Source organism: Dasypus novemcinctus, chromosome 3 (genome assembly GCF_030445035.2).
Source record: "Dasypus novemcinctus isolate mDasNov1 chromosome 3, mDasNov1.1.hap2, whole genome shotgun sequence".
Taxonomy (NCBI): domain Eukaryota; kingdom Metazoa; phylum Chordata; class Mammalia; order Cingulata; family Dasypodidae; genus Dasypus; species Dasypus novemcinctus.
Genome location: NC_080675.1, coordinates 10,129,294 through 10,149,321, shown reverse-complemented (window position 1 = coordinate 10,149,321; position 20,028 = coordinate 10,129,294). Strand labels below are relative to the sequence as shown.

The 20,028-nt window shown below is 42.2% G+C and overlaps 1 protein-coding gene across 2 annotated transcripts in view; it reads left to right on the top strand.

Moving 5' to 3' along the window:
* The first annotated feature begins 14,622 nt into the window (after positions 1–14,622).
* The window catches only part of PAPOLA (poly(A) polymerase alpha), a 71,020-nt gene continuing 65,614 nt past the window's right edge, over positions 14,623–20,028 (top strand). For both annotated transcript variants that reach the window (XM_004481320.4, XM_004481319.4), the window contains exon 1: positions 14,623–15,275. In XM_004481320.4, coding sequence (XP_004481377.1) covers positions 15,268–15,275 — 8 coding nt within the window. In that variant the 5' untranslated portion in view covers positions 14,623–15,267. The remainder of the gene's footprint in view (positions 15,276–20,028) is intronic.

Genomic DNA, 20,028 nt, shown 5'->3' with positions numbered 1-20,028 from the left:
AGAAATCTGAAACAAAAATTGATGAATGAATACTGAAATATTGCTACTAACCATAGTCTATAGTTTACATTATGGTTTACATTTTGTACTGCACACAAACTTATAGGTTTTAACAAACTGTATAATGGCTTGTATCTGTCACTGCAAAGTCAAACAGAACAATTTCAGTGTCCCAAAAATGCCCCATGTTACAACTATTCTTCCCTCTCCCTCCCCTCAGAACCTTTGGTGACCACTGCCTTTATACCCGTGTTACTAGTTCTTCCTTTACTAGAATAATAAATCAGCATATCTATGCTTTTTATAGCTAATTCAAATTTCCAGTCATTTAGCCATGTTCATACCTTATTTACATTTCCATGTGGCTGCAAATGGACACTTGAGAAACTCTGAGGATCATCAAGAGGCCTCACCAAGTGGCATTAACCTTGGCGAATTCACCAGAAAGTCAGGCCTTCAGCCCTGCAACTTGAAAACAGTAATCTCAGCAGTGTCCTGGCACCAAGAGGACCCTGAGATGCTGATTTGTGTCAACTAATCTCCTAAGAGCCCAGGAGAACAGAGTACTCATTTATTTTCAGTGAGAAACATAATTGTCAGGTGGGCTGATAACTTGCACCCACTTCACCAGGACATTCTCTTCTTGGAAGCAAATTATGTAAGAAGCCAAATGTTCAGAAGTGTTTGGTGAACACGAAATAAGCTTGCTGTATTCGTTCCCACCATACCTGCCAGGTGAGCCAGACCCTCCTTAACACATCCTCTCTCTAGATATATGAATATATTTCTTTTCAGTACTTGTAGACTAGAGGGTATTGATGCTCTTTAAGGTGACTTGGCAGATTTCTGGTCTGATCTATTAAGTGCCAGTTAACAATTAAGCACTTGAGGCAATCTTCCCATCCCCCACCCCCAAATCCGAGCCAGGCCAGCTTGTCACCTCTAAGCATCTTTTCTCTATACCTATATTTTATAGCCGCACATTCCTATATGACTTAAAAGAGCTAGTATCCTTTACAATAAAATAGGGATAATCTAAGGAAGATGTGCGAGACCTCTACACTGAAATTAAAAACACTGCTGATTGTAATGAAAAACTAAATAACTGGAAGGATAAGTCTCAGTATTGTTGAGGCATCAATTCTTTCCCCCAAATATTCTATAGAGTCTGTCATCCCAATCAAAATCCCAGCAGGTTGATTTTTTCCCTTTCTTTTCTTTCCTTCTTCCTCCTCTTTTTTTTTTTGATGGAAATTGACAAGCTGGTTCTAAAATGTGTGTAGCATGCAAAGGACCCAGAACAGTCAAAGCAATCTTAAAAAGTACGAACCTGGAGGAGTCCAGGTATCAAAACTTACCATAGGTCCGGGTGCACCCCCGCTGGGTTCGCACTGACTCCCAGCACGCAGGGCGCAGGTGCCTGGGGAGTCCGGGGCGGATACCTGAGACGCTCTGTTCCGGCAGCCGCGGTGGGAGCGCTTGGCTCCTGAGGCTTGGGCTCGCGGAGAGAGGCGACGGCGGAGCCGTGGGACGGCGCTGGGAAGGACTGCACGCTGGAACAGATCCAGAAGCACGGCCACAGCAAGAGCACCGGGGTCATCCTGCACTACAAGGCGTACGGCCTGCCTAAGTTTCTGGAGGAGAGTCCGCGTGGGGAGGAAGTCTTAGGGAACAAGCTAGAGGAGATGCTACAGAAAACTGAGGATGCTGGGTACCAGAGAACTGTACTAACTGCTAGAGAACTGTCCAAAACGTATGTTATTGGGGAGCTTCACCGAGATGACAGATCAAAGATAATCAAACCTTCAGACACTCTTATTACAACTATCGAGTAGCATACCAGCCGATGGACCTACTGGTTGATCCCAGCCGTCTCAGCACTGTTTGTTGCCCTGATAAGCCTCTACACAGAAGAGTAAGTGCTTTCTCAGGTGCCAGCCAAAGAAGGGACTGCTTCAGAGGACAGCAGAAAGAAAGCCAGCGTAACTATCTCCTTCAACTGACAGAAACCTTCACCTGAAAGATGATCTTAATGTCTGCTTAGAAACAAAACAAACTGTTCTATTCTTTCTACTCTTGGATTTTTCTATTAGAGCATGCCTTTTTATTCATCATTCTTATTTTGATGTTTCACCAATGTTATTGAGCTGGACATGATCTTTAAAAAATATATCTGGCTTTTCATATTTGCCTGCCAATGTGGTATATACTTGGCTAATGCTTATAATCTCAAATTATTTAGCAGAATCACTTAATGTGCTAATCATTCGACCTAAGGAGTTTATATGATTTGTGATAAGGTAACAGTCTATGGATCTTTGCTTGCACTTCTTCATATCTAACTGAACAAGCAAGTATTGTATGTAGTTTCTTTCTCAAGGAAATTTAAAAAGGTCCAGAAATGATAGCTTAAAGATATCTAATAATTGTTCTACCTGAAATCAATGCTAAAATGAACAAGTGGTTGATAGGACCCTTAAAAGAGATGCCATCGCTTCTTTGATTGAAAAACATCAGCCAAAGGCCAACATACAGTATGACGCAGTCGACATGACATTCTGGAAAAGATAAAAGTGCAGAGACAATAAAAAGATGAGAGAAACGGACTTGGCCCAGTGGTTAGGGCGTCCGTCTGCCACATGGGAGGTCTGCGATTCAAATCCTGGGCCTCCTTGACCCGTGTGGAGCTGGCCCATGCGCAGTGCTGATGCGCGCAAGGAGTGCCCTGCCACGCAGGGGTGTCCCCCACGTAGGGGAGCCCCACGCGCAAGGAGTGCGCCCCGTAAGGAGAGCCACCCAGCGCGAAAGAAAGTGCAGCCTGCCCAGGAATGGTGCCACACACACTTCCCGTGCTGCTGATGACAACAGAAGCGGACAAAGAAACAAGACGCAGCAGAGAGACACAGAGAACAGACAACCGGGGGAAGGGGGGGAATTAAATAAATAAATAAATCTTTAAAAAAAAAAAAAAAGATGAGTGGTCGCCAAGGGTTCAGGGAGAGAGAAGGATGACTGCATGGAGTACAGGGGAGTTTTAGGGCAATGGAACTATTCTGGATAACGTAACTGTGGAGACGTGGCATTATGGATTTGTCAAAACCCACAGGATTCTACAGCACAGAGAGTGAACCCCAGAGTAAGCCGTGGGCTTTAGTTAATAGGCATTTATCAATATTTTTTCATTAACTATAGCAAATATGCCACACTAAGATGTTGATAATAGGGGAAGCTGGGGGAGGGGGATAATAAGGGAACTCTGTATTTTCTGAGTAATTTTTCTGTAAACCTAAACCTATGAAAATAAAGTTTATTATTAAAAAACCCAGCAACATAAAAACCTGTGAACTTTGAGAGGACTTTACAACTGTCCATTCTCTCAGTTTAAAAAATATCATTCCAAAGAGGTTCTTAGTTTTGCTGGATCTAAAATTTTAAAAATTCCTCATTCAGAGATACAAGTTCTTCTAAGGAAATCTTGACTCTCTAATTTGTGGGCAAAAAAAATTGAAGGAGATCGTGGGGCATTTGGAATCTAAGTTTCTAAGAAATCTAGCTGTGGTGAGAGAGCTACATTCTGGTAGGTTCCATTCATAGCTCTAGCTGGACTGATTCTGGATTCTAGTCTTCCATTTATTATTCTCTGCCCTGTGTTTTTTTTTTTAATCATGGAAATTTGGGGGATGAATTTATTAGACACAAAGTACTTTGGTAGTTGGCCATGATTATAAATGTTTCCAGTAGCGTGTTAGCCAAATGGTGAGCAACTGAATTCTTCAGAAAGAACTAAAGCACGTTGAAAAGGAAGTAACAGAGTAAAGATCTTGGTAATCAATGGCATGCCTCACCCTCTTCTCTGCCTTTGTCATTGAAAGAGTATGTATGGGGTAAGGTATGGGAAAATGTATGGGGTAGAAATGGGGAAAGGTGGCTGTATTACAAGTGAAAAATTAACTTGCAGCGAGTCTTCTATTCAAATATTAATAAATATTAGCCTGGAACAACAACAACAACAAAACTTACTTTATGCTACAGTCACTAAAACTGACACAAAGAACAATGGAACAGAGTAGGAGCCCACAAACAGATTCACACATTTATATTCACCTGATTTCTGATTTACAACAAAGATGCCACTGCAATTCAATTGGGAAAACATGGTCTTTTCAATGGTGCAAGTGAAATAAATAAATAAACACACACACATATAACCTTGACCTCTACCTTACATTGTACACAAAATTATTGTGAGAAGGATCACAAACTTCAAAGTGAAAGTCAAAATGATAGAGCTTCTAGACTAAAATAAAACATAGAAATTCTTTAAGACCCCAGGTGGGCAAAGATTTCTGAAGACAGTATCAGGAGAGTGAAAAGACAAGAATGGTAGAAGTTATCTGTACTCACATATAAAAAAAATTCCTGGAATTCAGTAAGAATGAGATTGACAAGCTCATTTAAAGATTGGCAGAAGACTGGAATGGGCACTTCATAGAAGAGGCTATCCAAATGACCAATTAGCATATAGAGTGATGAAAATCATCAATCATCAGGAAAATGCAAAATAAAAGCACAGTGGGATTCCATTAAAATCTTGCAAGATGGCTAAAATTAACAGAATGATAATACCAAGTGTTGGCAAGCATGAGGAACAACTGAAACTCACGTATATTGCTGATGGGAACATAGATTGGTACTACCACTTTAGAAAACCATTTGGGAGTATTTACTAAAGCTAAATAAGGATATATACATGGTGTATTAGTCAGCCAAAGAGGTGATAATGCAAAGTAACAGAAATCTGTTGGCTTTTATAAAGTGTATTTATTTGGGGTAAAAGGTTATAGCTACAAGGCCCTAAAGAGTTCAATTCAAGGTACTACAAGAGGTATTCTCTCACCAAAGTCTGTTTCTACGTACTGATCTCTGGGAGGGCTCAGGCTTTCTCTTCCTCTTCCTCTTCAGGTTCCGTGGTCCCAGCTTCTTCTGATCTCAGCTTTAGGCTGGAGGGCTTGTTTCTTTCTGGGCCTTCTCTGCTGCTCGGGGCTCTGGTCTCTTCAGCTGCAAACTATCAGGCAAATGGCTTAGCTCTACCTGGGCTTTAGCTGTTTGAGCCTTCTCTTTTCTGTCACATGACAGGACCAAAATAACCAAGTTCTTTCCTCTTCTATATCTACGGAGTTCTCTTTCTTCCTGTTCCTTTGTGTGTCTTCTTGGGTGAGTGTCTGTTTATATAGCCCACCCAGGGAGTGGGGATTTAAACTGAATTACACCCTACTGTCATGGTCTAATCAAAGCCCTAATCTTAACATAATTTAATCAAAAACATCTCAGCCAGATCTAACAAGCCAAGGGTATCAGGCCCAGAGAAACAAACCAGTTTACAAACATAATCTTTCTTTTTGGAATTCATAAATAATCTCAAATGGCCACACTTGGTCCAGCAATTCCACTACTGCGTATATGCCCAAGAGGAGTGAGTGCTTATTGTCCCTGTGTCTTCATTAGAAAACATGTACAAGGGGAAGCAGACTTGGCCCAGTGGTTAAGGCGTCCGTCTACCACATGGGAGGTCCACGGTTCAAACCCCGGGCCTCCTTGACCCGTGTGGAGCTGGCCCACGTGCAGTGCTGATGCGTGCAAGGAGTGCCGTGCCACGCAGGGGTGTCCCTGTGTAGGGGTGCCCCACGCGCAAGGAGTGCGCCCCATAAGGAGAGCCGCCCAGGGCGAAAGAAAGTGCAGCCTGCCCAGGAATGGTGCCACCCACACGGAGAGTTGACACAACAAGACGACGCAACAAAAAGAAACACAGATTCCCGTGCTGCTGACAACAACAGAAGCGGACAAAGAAGATGCAGCAAATAGACACAGAGAACAGACAACTGGGGCAGGGGGGAAGGGGAGATAAATAAATAAATAAATAAATAAATAAATAAATAAATAAATAAATCTTTTAAAAAAAAGAAAGAAAGAAAACATGTACAAGAATGGTTAGGGAAATGGACTTTGGCCCAGGGGTTAGGGCGTCCGTCTACCACATGGGAGGTCCGCGGTTCAAACCCCGGGCCTCCTTGACCCGTGTGGAGCTGGCCATGCGCAGTGCTGATGCGCGCAAGGAGTGCCGTGCCACGCAAGGGTGTCCCCCGCGTGGGGGAGCCCCACGCGCCAGGAGTGCGCCCATGAGGAAAGCCGCCCAGTGTGAAAAGAAAGAGCAGCCTGCCCAGGAATGGCGCCGCCCACACTTCCCGTGCCGCTGATGACAACAGAAGCGGACAAAGAAACAAGACGCAGCAAATTGACACCAAGAACAGACAACCAGGGGAGGGGGGGGAATTAAATAAATAAATAAATCTTAAAAAAAAAAAAAAAAAAAAGAATGGTTAGAACAACATTTATAGAAGCCCAAAACAGGAAACAATCCAAATTATCCATCAATAGGAGAAAAATATATTGTGGGTAATTTCATACAAGGGTGAATATATAGCAATGAAAAAGAATGAACAACTATTACCTGCAACAATATGAACAATTTCAAAGACATAATGTTGATTGAAAGAAGCCTGGCACAAGAGTATATATTGTATGAATTCATTTGAAAAACAGGGATAAATAATCTATAATGATAGAGATAAGAATAGTAGTTACCTGGTGGTGGTAGTGGTGGTCACAGGGGGTTATTAGTTGGGAAGAAACCTGCTGATTTTGTGTGATCTATTTATCTTTTTAAAAACAATAAAACATTTTTAAAAAGAAAAAAAAAAGAAATCTTCTGGGGTGCCGGACATTTTTTTTCCTTCTCCCCCTCCCAGTCCTCCTCCCCTGCCTCCTCCTCTGCCCCCACCCTGCTGTTTTTGCTGTCTGTGTCCATTCACTGTATGATCTTCTGTATCTATTTCTCTTTTTGTCTTCTCTTCTCATTTTTCTCCTCTAGGATTCACTGGGATTTGATCCCAGGGACTGCTGACATGGAGAGAAGTTCCCTGTCAATTGTGTCACTTCAGTTCCTGGTCTCTGTTGCACTTCATCTTGACTCTCCTCTTCGGCTCTCCTTTTTTTGTTGAATCATCATCTTGCTGCGCAACTCACTTGCGTGGGCACCGGCTCACCACGTGGGCACTCAGCTTACCATGTGGGCACTGGCTCACCATGTAGGCACTTGTGTGGGCACTCGGCTCACCACACAGGCACTCAGCTCACCATGTGGGCATTTGGCTTGCCATGAGGGTACTTGGCTGTGTGGCACGGACACTTGGCTCACTGTATGGGTACTCGGCTCGCCACACAGGCACTGGCTCGCTGCGCAGGCATGCTTTCTCTTCTTTTTCACCAGGAGGCCTCAGGGATCAAACCTGGGTCCTCCTATATTGTAGACAGAGGCCTTATCACTTGAGCCACATCCACTTCCCTGGACATTTTCTGTATCTTGATTGAAGTGATAGTTACTTGGGTATATATATATATATAGATTAAAATTAACACTCCTCAGTAGGAGTTACATAGATATGGGGGAAAATAGAGAGGCCTTAATTTTATACATCTTACTGTTTAGGTTGTACTTTAATACTTGTTTTAAAAGGTACTGATGCTCTACCTAGGAAAATCAGTAAAACATAGCATACGTTCTTTTAAAAAAAAAAAGATTTATTTTTATTTATCTCTCCCCTTCTTCCCCCGCCCTCAGTTGTCTGTTCTCTGTGTTCATTTTGCTGCGTGTTCTTTAGTCCGCTTCTGTTATTGTCTGCAGTATGAGCATCTGTTTCTCTTTTTGTTGCCTCATCTTGCTGCGTCAGTTCTCTGTGTGTGAGGCACCATTCCTGGGCAGGCTAAACTTTCTTTGGTGCTGGGCGGCTCTCCTTACGGGGTGCACTCCTTGCGTGTGGGGCTCCCTTACGCGGGGGATACCCCTGCGTGGTACGGCACTCCTTGCACGCATCAGCACTGCACATGGGCCAGCTCCACATGGGTCAAGGAGGCCCAGGGTTCGAACTGCAGACCTCCCATCTGGTAGACGGACACCCTAACCACTGCACTGGGCCAAGTCTGCTCCCCAGCATATGTTCTTAAAGTTAAAAAGAAACCAAAAATTCTCTTCCTTAAAATTGGACCTATTCACAGCCACATAGTTACTTACATATAGGTAAGGAAAAGAAAATATCATTTGAATGCCTGTTTAAAAAAATTAAAATCTTTTATATTTAGAAAAGTTGAAATTGATTAAAATGTCATCAGAATTCTATAACGAGCTTTGTGGATGTAGTACAGTATTAGGTGTTGTACAAAGTCAGTTTAATTGACGTGGACCCCAGTCATTCTTGCTTGTTGGTATTCATTCCCTTGTGTAATCTTCCTAAGTGTGTGTGGAACCTGTGTCTTGCTTCTAACCAGTAGAATAGGCAAAGTGTTGGTTACATAAGATTGTGAATAGCAGACTCTTGCTAGCAGACTCTCTATTGCTTTGTTGGCTTGCATGTTTTGGTGAAGTAGGCTCCCATGTTGGAAGGGCCACATGGCTAGGAACTGAGAGCTGCCTCCACTGAAAAGATACTGAGGCCCCCAATCCAGTAGACCTGAGGCACTGAATCCTGCCAGCAACAACCATGTGAGTGTGCAAGTGGATCCTTCCTCAGTCGAGCCTTCAAATGAACCCCATGTCCTGCTTGACGTCTGGAAGTGAGGAACCCTATAGTAGAGGACACAGTCAAGTCGTGTCGGGATTCCTGACCCACAGAAAGTCTGATAATGCATGTGTGTTGCTTTGAGTAACTAAATTTGTGGTAAGTTGTCAAACATCAATAGGTAATTAAAACAACTGATTAGGAATTTTTACTTTGTAGGAGTTTATAACTTGAGATGATCACCAACTGTTTATTTTAGCCAGATTAATTGCTGAATTCCAAGTAACTGAATGGGAATACTGGACGGATCTAAGTTATCTTTAAAGGAGCAGAAATATTTTAAGTGTGATTATGTCCCAAGCACAATTTTGTGCTCTAGACTTAGAGCAGTTTAAAGAATAGAGAGGGCCGCTGCCTTCACAAGAGCTTAGATTCAAGTGAGAATGACAGAATAAATAATAAAAAATTAACAAAGTTATAATGTGTGATAAGGTCTATAATGCAAATAAACATGGTTTATAAAAAGTGATCTAGGAAGGCATCTACAAGGTAGTACATTTGAGCTTTAATTTATGAAGAATGAGCCAGTCATAGGAAGAACTGGGGGCAATGCTGCAGATGAGGATAGCAAGTGTAAAGGCTCTGAGGTGGAAAGGAGCGTGGCATAAGGAAAAGAAAGGAGGCCAGTGGGACTGAAGCACAGTCAGGAAAGGGGATGAGTTTGAGACGAGATTGGAGAGATCAAGAGCTGGATCATGCAGGGACTTGTAAAGCATTGTAAAGTTTGGTTTTATTTAAAGAGCAACGAGAAGCCCTTAACCTGGGTTTTATGCAGGGGGGTGACATAATTTAAAGTAGGTTTTAACAGTATAAGTGCTATGTGGAGAATGAATTGGAGAAAGGCAAGAATGGATGCTGCACAAGCATATAGAGGCTGCTGCGACTAAGCTGGAAAAGATGGAGGCAAAGACTATGGAGGTGACAGAGGTGATGGAGTCATGGGGATGGACTTCAGATGGATTTTGCAGGTAGAATCAGTAGGACTTGATGATGGGTCGAATACAGGGAGAGGGAAAAGACAGAATCACGGATACTGCCTTGTTGTTTTGACTTGAACACTGGAAGCCGATTGTGCCATTTACTGAGAGGCAGAGACTGGGGGAAGCACAGATTTGGGGTCAGTTCTAATCAATATGTTATTGTGGTTCTTTCATGTAAATGATAAATACTGCTTCTTCAAAAAGTAAGTTAATAAACATCTCAAAGGAGTATGAAAATTTAATGAAAGGATATCTCCATATACTCTTTCAATAAAAGTAGGTATGGCATTATTTTGACTTCAGTAACTCTTATAAATTAGGTTTTTGCTTACATTTTTAAAAAAGTATATATCAATGGTGGTCAAGTTAATCACAGTTTTTTTTTATTGAAATAAGATTTCTGTGTCACACAGCTTCTTCAATTATCATACTTTAAATGACACCAAATCATTATCTAGGTAGTTCCCAATATGTGGAGAGGTTCTACTCCTAAAACAAGTTTGTGCATTTAAAAAATCTGAATACACTATGGACCTCTGAACCAATTTTGGAATTCTTCCTACTATTTATAACATTGTTTTATAGAAAATGCAATCTGAATGCTAGGTAAGGTACACAGCAGAGCATATCTTCTCTGTCCTCAGAAGCAGGAAGAAAATCCAAGACTCAGCTACTGGTGGAAAGCCCAGCTGAGGGGTAGGGAAGGGGCTGTAATGATGAGAAAGTTAACAGTAGAGAGAGGCAGCAACAGTAGAGAGAGGGAGGGATGGGCAGGGGCTTTAAGGTCAAGCAAGGCAAGGGTGCAAAGCAGAGGAAGTCTTGACCAGTATGCTGGCTACGGGCTTTCTCTCACTTTACACCTTTTCTTGGTTAAAATTGTATCCTTCATTGGGTCTAAATGTTGGGCATATGTGAACTGCAAGCTCATCACTCATCTGTGAAATCTGAAATGGATTAGCTTCTAGTTGCTGGGTGCATGTAAGACCTGTCCAGAAGTAAAACATGATTCCATGACACAATTCTTACTTTCAGAATTGAAAATCTTTATCTCCACCCTCAATTTTTTTCCCTCAGCTTCTGAAGCATATTTTCAACTGCCTGATAGGTATTTTCTTCTGAAACATTTCAAAACCAGCACATATCCAACTATTCTCACAGTCTTATCCAGTCCCCAGTTACCATCTTTCTCTTTCCTATTTTCTTTCCATGTTGCTCATGGTATAAGGCCTGAAATTAAAGACCAATATTACATACCGCGTTGACATCTGGTAAAACCAGGAGAGCGTTGAATGGCCTAACTGCAGGTTCTCCCCAATCTGCTCCTGTAGATAAAGTACCCTAGTCAAACAATCCTCCTTATTAAACGTCCAAGTACAATTCCTGCTATCCCTATGTAGCAGAAGCCTGAGCTCCTTGCCAGCCTGTGTCATTATTCAAACAAGCCAGAAGCCAATCACATCATTCTGTGGGAACCAGGGGGGCACCCCACCCTCTTGATACTACAAAGCCTGACTCCTAGAGCCCCTGGTTGTTCCGTTACCAAGTGCAACCTCAGTGTGACTCTGCAAGGCAAGTGCTGTCCTTCTCCCCCGGGACTTTAAATATACATGAGTACTAACCTATTGTCTGTCTCATCTATCAAATGTTGGGGATCATGTTTTAAGCCATCCCCATAACCCTACTAGGGTGGTACTTCTCTTTCACCAATAGGGTTAATAGGAGGCGATTAAAACAGCTCCATTCACTCTGTTATCCTCCTTGAATGCTTGAAATCATTCTTGTCTCCTTCACCTTTCACATTCAGGATTAAATGCATCTTCTAAATATCTCTAATTGGTCCCTTTTGTACTTTATTTCAAGCTTCATCATCTCTTACCTCAAGCAAGGCAAGAGACTCCTTCTTTGTCAAAATCTTTTCTGGCTCAAATTCATTCCCTATGTTATCACAGTGGTCTTTCCAAAATATCAAAATATAAATGTAACCTCACTCCCATTTTAAAACTTTCAATGGTTCCGTTATTCACAAAAGAGAAAATCCAAATCCAAATCTTAGAATGGCTTTGGGTCTCAGCTCAAAGGTCAGCTCCTCTGAGAGGCACTGTGTTGTCTGACCATCCTATCTCAAGCTGACTTCATATTTCTATCACCTGCTTTATTTTATTCCTGGCTTTTATCGCAATCTGTAATTCCCTGGTCTATTTGTTTATCGGTTTCTTATCTGCACCTCTCCTTCTCCTGGACTGTAAACTCCACAGGGGTAAGGGATCAAGGGATCACAACTATTTTTCAGAGTAGAAAGTAATGCCTGATTCCCCTCAAGTTCAGCATGATGGGGCAGAGGGCAGGCGTACAACAACCATTTGTTAAATGAAGGTCTCTCATTTTCTACCTCTCACATAACTTTTTGCCTTCATTTCTACCACTCCCTATAACAAACTTTGTGGTCTAACCACTTCAAAAATCTTCCTTTCTCCAGAAAAAAGTAGAAATTGTTTTTCTATGTTTTCCCCCCATTGATTCCTTTACCACATATGCCCCTCTATCTCCTTAGTAAACCCTAACTTTTCTACCTGGACACCTCTAAAGTCACCTCATGTGTAAAGTCTACTTTGATTCCATCCCCAAGTACAGTTCCTTTTAAAAATCTGCCAGCAAGGAGCATGGTATCACTTGCTAGGCACTCAACAAATATTCACTAGTTGTGCTGTTTGGCTGCCTCATTCCACAGAAGATTGTAACAAAAAAGCTGTGGAGCAACCTACAGGCTGAAAGCCCAAGGCTTAATGTCCATCTTTGCTTCATTGCTTCTGAGATACCAGGCAGAGAAAAGCCATGAATTCAAGAAGTTCCCATATTTAAATTCATAATGTACATCATCAGTGTCTATCTTTTTGAGCAATTTTTAAAAAAGATTTATTTTTTATTTATTTCTCTCCCCTCTCCCATATGCTCCCCTGTCCATTTCCTGTGTGTTCTTCTGTGTTTGCTTGCATTCTTGTCAGCAGAACCAGGAATCTGTGTCTCTTTCTGTTGCATCATCTTGCTGCATTGGCTCTCCGTATGTGCGGCGCCACTCCTGGGCAGGCTGCACTTTTTTCACGTGGGGCGGCTCTCCTTATGGGGCACACTCCTTGCACGTGGGGCTCCTGTACGCAGGGGACAACCCTGTGTGGCACAGCACTCCTTACGTGCATCAGCACTGCGCATGGGCCAGCTCACCAGATGAGTCACGAGGCCCTGGGTTTGAACCCTGGATCTCCCATGTGGTAGGCAGATGCTCTATCTGTTGAGCCAAATCTGCTCCCCCCCCCCTTTTTTTTTTTTTGAGCAATTTTTAAAGACTAAAACCTTAATTTTATTGACTTCTCTGGATTTCAGATGTTCAACCTTTTAAGTACAGGCCTGATACTGGGCCCCCAACTGAAGTTATCTTGCTAATGGGAGTAAAGAAATGGAAGAACTAGAATCAAATCTAGTACTATATCTAAATCAGTGCTGTTCAACAGAAATGAAAACCACATAAACAATTAAAAGTTTTCTAGCAACCACACTCAGTAAAAAGAAACAGGTATGAATAATTGTAATATAGTTTCTTTAACTCAATATATCCAAAATACTATTTCAATATGTAATCAATATAAAACATTATTGAGGTATTTCATTCTTTTTTCATATGAAGGGATAGTAAAAATCTGTGTGCTTTGCACTTTACAGCACATCTTATCTGAACTAACCTCATTTTGAGCAGGTTAGTATAGAAAAAGGGGGAAGGTGGCTGGCTGGGCAGACAACATGGCCGACAGACAATATGGCAGTGAGAACCCACCAAAAACCACCTAGGAAGAAGGCTGCTTGAAAGATGCTGTGAGATCCCGGACACAAGATCCCCTTTTGGGGTCCAGGGGAAACCCAGTATATCCCCAAAAGACCTCACCTTTGGCTCTGAGAAATGACAGATGGGGCAACCAATCAGAACTACCCAGGCAATTCACTCCACAGTAGGCCCATGGTCCATCGGAAGGTGTACTTTCCTTGTTTTCTTGTTTCTTAATAAACTCTTTACTCCCTTGACTACCCTATAGTGTGTTCTTTAATTCCTTTATGTGATGTTAAGCCAAGAACCTACAAGTCCAGAAACCAGAGGCATCTGGTAACAATTTCAAGCGCTCAACAGCCACATGGAGCAAACGACTGCACTGCATCGGACAGTGCAGGTTTTGATCCTGTGTTTTTACCATTGAGCCACTAGTCCATTAACACTAGTCTTAAGAGAGGTTCTGTGAAAAAAAGGGCAATCTTAGCTCAAATTTCCAGAGAATTACAAATGCGAAGCAACACATTTAGACTTGAACTTTGTTGGGGTAACATAACTTTTCCATATTTATTGTATTCCTTCCACTCCCCATGGACCTTGGGTGTGACACATTTCAGAACACAATCTAATTGAAGAGGGAAGGTAGGTCAGAACTGAGTCTCCCTGCCTCAGGTAGTTTCTCCAACTTTTGTTCTGGTAGGTAGGAAGGAACGGTTTACAGTCGGGAGCAGATTAAATTGATTCCCAGAGAGAGATTAGGGCTGCAAAACACCAATGCAAGTAAACAGCCTTTGCTAAAATCCAAATGGTTACCACCATCGATGTTTATACAGAAGGTCAGCTTTGCCTGGAAGTTCCAGTGCACTACCTGCTAAAAAGTGAAATTGACTCGCGTTCCAGGATTCGCTCTCATCATAGTCCTATCCTGCAAATTTATTCATTTATCCAAGATTTCTCGAGCGCCTTCAGAGCAGATGGAATACATCAGCGGACCAAACCGAAGCAAAGTTCCGTCCGGGTGGAACTCTTGCGTTCTCTCACTAAACCGTCACCACAACCCAATGAAATAGGTAATACTTCCATTTTGCAACGAAGCGTAGAGGTTGAGTGATTTGTTACTGAAGGCAGTGAGTGACGTCAAGACTACGACCCAAGTGACCCCGCGCTCCGACGGTGGCACACGGAGCACGTGTAGACGCCTCAGTCGCCTCGAAGCGTCTCCCCAAACACCGTTCCAGACGCAGGGCTGCCGCCAAGACCTCGGCGGGCGAGAACCACGGGACCTCACAATGTGCCGGAAGCGGCGCCGGGCAGAGCGGGACCTTTCCCGGCCCTTCCTCGTGCCGCCCGGGCTGCGCCGTCCTCATCGGTGACGAGAGCGCTCCCATCTAAGGGGCGAGCCTGCCGTCCGGGCCAACCCCACCGCTCACCACATTTTGCCTCGACGCCCGCCGCCGAAGCGTGAGAGGATTGGAAGGAAATAGTTCGCCCGCCGGCCCCTTTGGGGACTACCTTTCCCGTGAGGCTTCGCGGCGCCGGGAGAGTGGCGCGCAGGCGCACGCATGGCGTGCGTGGTGGCGTCAGCGGTTCTAGAACGTTGCTGTGGTAGCGCTCGGGCGCCATGTTAGGACGAAGGGGAAGGAGGAGAAGTGCTTAAAGCGGCGGGAGCGGGTGCGGGAGTGGGGTTGGACCCAGGGCTGAGGAAGGTCCCCCTCCCTCCCGCCTCAGTGGATTATGCCCAGGGCGGCAGCAGTGGCGGTTGCGGGGGGGAAGTGACTGGGCGGTGCCGGCGCTGGAGACGATGCCGTTGTAAGTGATTTGTATTCTGTTTTCTCTCGCACGCCGGCTGGGCCTTGGGGGCGCCGGGCGGGGGGAAGGTGGGGGTGGCGCGCGAGCCGGGCCCTCACCCCGGTGGGAGAGGCGGGCAGGCGGGACTCGGGTCCTTCCTGTTCTACACCCATTCGCCGCCGCACTTCCTTTTCTGCTTGGTTCCCGCTTCCCCACACGTCTTTCTGGCTAGGTCAGAGCCGCCGTCGGGCCGGTAGCCTTCCCCTTCCGTAAGGGCCGGTAGAACCTCTAACCCTGCTACTCCCGCTTCTCCGCCCCGTCCGAAAAAAACAATGCCCGGCGGCGGTGAAGGAAGGTCCTGCTCTTTGGAGGAACCGTGCAGGGGAATCGGGCTCGTCCTCGGCGCCTCCGGTCCATTTCATTGCTTCTGTTTCCTCCACTGCATCCCTCTCTCGCGTTTTCAGGATGCCCAAATCGTGCTCCAGAGTTAACCCTCTTTCAAGTCTGAAATCTTGCATAGTACGAGTTAAAAACCCAGGTTTGGGTATCTTAGACCCCGCTGCGGTCCCCACCCCAGCCCCCACCCCCTGCTCTTGGCCCTGTCACACACAGGGGTACTTACCAGAGTGCCCTCCTCTGAGTCAGGTTTAGGTTCTGTGTCGCTCTCCCTGTTGTGTTTTGATAAGGTAACCAGATTGTATTCCGCTTCCTTCTCCCTTTATCTCTGTTGATAGTTTTTGTTTTTCTGATTGCAAGCTTAAAAGCTAGTCCATTTATACTTCAAATCCCATTAGGCCTATATTTTACACTGCCTTTCACTTAGAGGATTTTTAAAAAAGAATCAGACGTAATTTGAAAGCTAATTGTTGAGATCACAGAGTAAGCTGTTTTTCTGCGTATATACAGCATTGTAGAGGTCTCAATAGTGAGACTGCATTTCTTCCATTTTTGAAGATTGAAGTGTTAAGAGTTTCCTTTTGAGAGAAGGGACCGAAATTTTTTCTTTCTTCCCATCTTTGTAAGCCCCAAAATGAAGCATGTGATTGACTCTCCAGTGTTTGCGTAAATTAAATCCAAGATGAGGATTTTATGGTTTCTAGGCATTGAACTAAGCAACAGGATATTTATTTATTTATATTTAAGCAAAGACAGCTTTTTTGTTGCAGATATTACCCCTTTTACAGGTGAGGTCTTTGACACAGGTATTAGGAATGACAGTTACGACACTTTACAGAATAGTTTTAAAAGGAATTTGGTGCTCCCCACACATCCGTATTATTTTAAGTGACCTATCGAATTATTTTTTTCTGCATTGAGGACATAAGCTTATTAATCGTGCTAATTAAACAGACAAATCTAAACTCTTAGATTCTGCAAAGTCTCGGTAAAGTGATATTTTTTATGGAGTGGTAAAAAGCACAAGAAGAATCGAGTCGAGGCAAGATTTCTGTTGCGTTTTTTCAGTTCACAGCAGCAATTAAAAAACATAAATGTTTGCAGTGATGCCATGTGACTTCTTTGTTAGCTCATATTTTATTGCTCTTTTGGAAAAGTGACATCCCTTTCTGATAATCATGCCAGTATTAAAATTTACCAATGGTAGAAATGTAGTCCTTAAAGAAAAGACTTTAATGAAGAAATAATTTCAGTAATGATTTGTGCCTTTATTTCTAGAATTTAAAAGTACTGTAATACCCAGGTTCCACCCCCCCCAACATTCCCTGAGGAAGGAAGATATAAATTGCCATTAAAGACCCAGGGCAGATTTACACATGGCTATCACCTTTCCAATGCTTTTTTTTTTTTTTTTGAAATGGGAGCTTTATGGCAAGGTTTTCATTAGCTAGCCCTTTCATTTATAAGCCCAACTGTGAGTAAACAGTAGAATGACCAAAGACTGCCTTGTTAAAGAAAATAGGCTGTCTTCATCATTGATTTGTTTTTTCATACCCTGGCATTACATTGTTAACTTTGTTTATTTGGTGTTTTGACTTGTGTTTTCCAGTCTATTGTATTTGACGTCCACTTTAGATTTTTATTTCTTTTCTACTGTTAAATTTGGGAGGGGAGGTTGGGGCCAAGGCCATATGTACAAGTAATTTTGAACAAGTGCCCATATTTTGTCTAAATTCCATATGCAATTTCATATATAATTTTTTAAAGACTGATATTATTACTTAAGAGCCATGGTGGTGGGGAGTCATTGATGTGGTCTTAGGATCCGTTAATGCAGAACTTCTCAGCCTGGGCACTATTGACATTTTGGGCCAGATAAGTCCATGCAGGGAGCTCTCCTGCATATTGTAGGATTGTAGAGTGTTTACAGCATTCCTGGCCTCCTTTTCTGGCAACCAAAAATGTCTCCAGATACTGCCAAACATATCCTGGGGGTCAAAATCGATCCTAAGAGGACCACTGCGTACATACAAAGTATAATGCCCTTATGGAAATTACATTCCTTTTTCCGCCTTATTCTGTCCTGGTTTCATCATTATTTTCATTAACTCAGTTTCGGCCGTCACTCTTAAAAATACTAAAGACTTTTTAAAAGAGTAACCGGTATCAGTGGCCTAGCACTCATGCTACAGTCAGAATGTTGTTGAAGGTAGTATAAGAGATTTAGCAAGACCTAGGGGAGACAGTAAATTTTATCCCACAATTTCTGAGGGGTTGTCCAAAGAAAAAGGAATCGGAGTAATTTCATATAGTCATAACCGGTGTAACTGGTACCTGTTGGTGGATAGAAAAACAGAGTGGTTCTGAGTGTGGTCTGTAGACCCTTGAGATCCTTTCAGGGGGCACACAAAATCTAAAGTCTTAGTAATAATACTGAGATTTTAAGTCTTTTTCCCTTTATTGACATTCACATCAATGATATCAAAGAAATGGTGGGTAATGATGTTTGTGGCAAGAATCAAGATATAGGTACACCAGATTCTGCTAATGGTGGTGTTTCTTCATACCTTCACATGCACAGTTTGAAAAACAAAGCTTTTTAAAAATTTGCGATGCTTTTGAAGTAGTAAAAATTATTAACTTCATTGTATCTTGATCTTGGGTTTATCTTTTTAATATCCTGTGATGAGATGGGAAGTGCACATAAAACTGCATACTGAAAAGTAGAGTGGTTGTCTTGAGGAACAGCACTTAAACGTGTTTGATTTGTGAGGTAAATTAGTGCTTTTATCATAGAGCTCCATTTTTACTTGAAAGAACAAGTGACAAACTGGATATTATACTCTAGCATTTTGCTGACATTTCCTTGAAAATGAAGTAAGCCAATCATTTCAAGGAAAACAATTGACAGGATTTATGGCCAATGATAAAATTGTATTTTCAAGCAGAAATTACAATTTTGGGATGCTTGTTATAGTGGGTGAGCGTGATAGCTTCCCAGTACTTAAAGATGTTTTTGATGAGATGGTGGTGATACTAGTGAATACAGGTTTTTTATATTGTATAATGTGTCAACATTTGGAAGATGGGCATAACTCAGTGAATTTATTTTTTCCAAATGATCAAATCATACATTCAAAGTGCGAGGTAGACCAACTGATTTTAAAGTAACAGTACAAAGAGCCTATTGATTGATTTCAGACTCTTTATTATAACTAGTTCTTAGGAAATTACTACTTGTGGAGTTTTGGTGTAGTATCAGTGAAGAATATCCATAGTTAAAGAAAGTTATTGAAATAGCCCTCTTTTTTCAATTAGAATGTCTGTGATGCTGGGGTTTTTTTAATATACTTTAACCAAAACAACTAGCAACAGATTGAATACAGAAACAGAAATGGGGAGCCAGTTGTTTTCTATTAAACCATAATTAAAGAAATTTGCAGAAGTGTATAAAACAGTGCCATTCTTCTCGCTATATTTTGTCTTTTGGGAAAATGGTTTTTCCAGAAAAAGTACTTAGATTAACATGTTAGAGGTTTCTGAGATATTTTTAAATAGTTATTTATTAGAGATGTTGTAGGTCTATAGAAAAACCATGCAGCAAATAGAGTTCCCAGTTAGAATTGATGAAAGAATATTATAACTGTACTATCACCTATAATCCATAGTTTGCATTAGGGTTCACTGTGTTGTATAGTTCTGTTCCTTTTTGGGTTTTTTTTGGTGGGGGGCTTAAATTTTTATTCTAGTACCATATATACAACTGAAAATTTCCTCTTTTAACCACATTCAAATATATAATTCACTGGTGTTAATTACATTCATAACATTGAGGCACCATCAGCACTATACATTACCACAGCTTTATCCATCATGGCAAACAGAAGCCCTGTGCCCATTAAACATTAACTCCCCGTTCCCTACCCCTACCCCAGCTCCTGGTAACCTCTATTCTAGTTTCTGTCTCTATAAATTTGCTTCTAATTACTTCCCGTTGGTTTGAGATCATAAAGTATTTTGTCCCGTTATGTCTGGAATATTCAGGCTTCATCCATGTTGCTGCATTATTAGAGCTTTGTTCCTTTTTGATGACTGATATTCAGTTGTCTGTATGTCTGTGTGTATGTGTGTGTGTGTATCACATGTTGTTTATCCATTCATCTGTTGATGGACCTGAAAATGTTTTTAAGTGACTAAATATTTTTTTAAAATTACTTACCAAAGCAGCAAATATTCTATAAAATCCAATACAGTAAATATATATAAGTAAGTTCTTTGGGGTCCTCATTAAATTTTAAGGCTCTAAAGGGATCCTGAGACCAAAAAGTTTTAAGAACTGTTGCTGCAATTTTCATAGCTAACAGCTGTCCTAAAATGA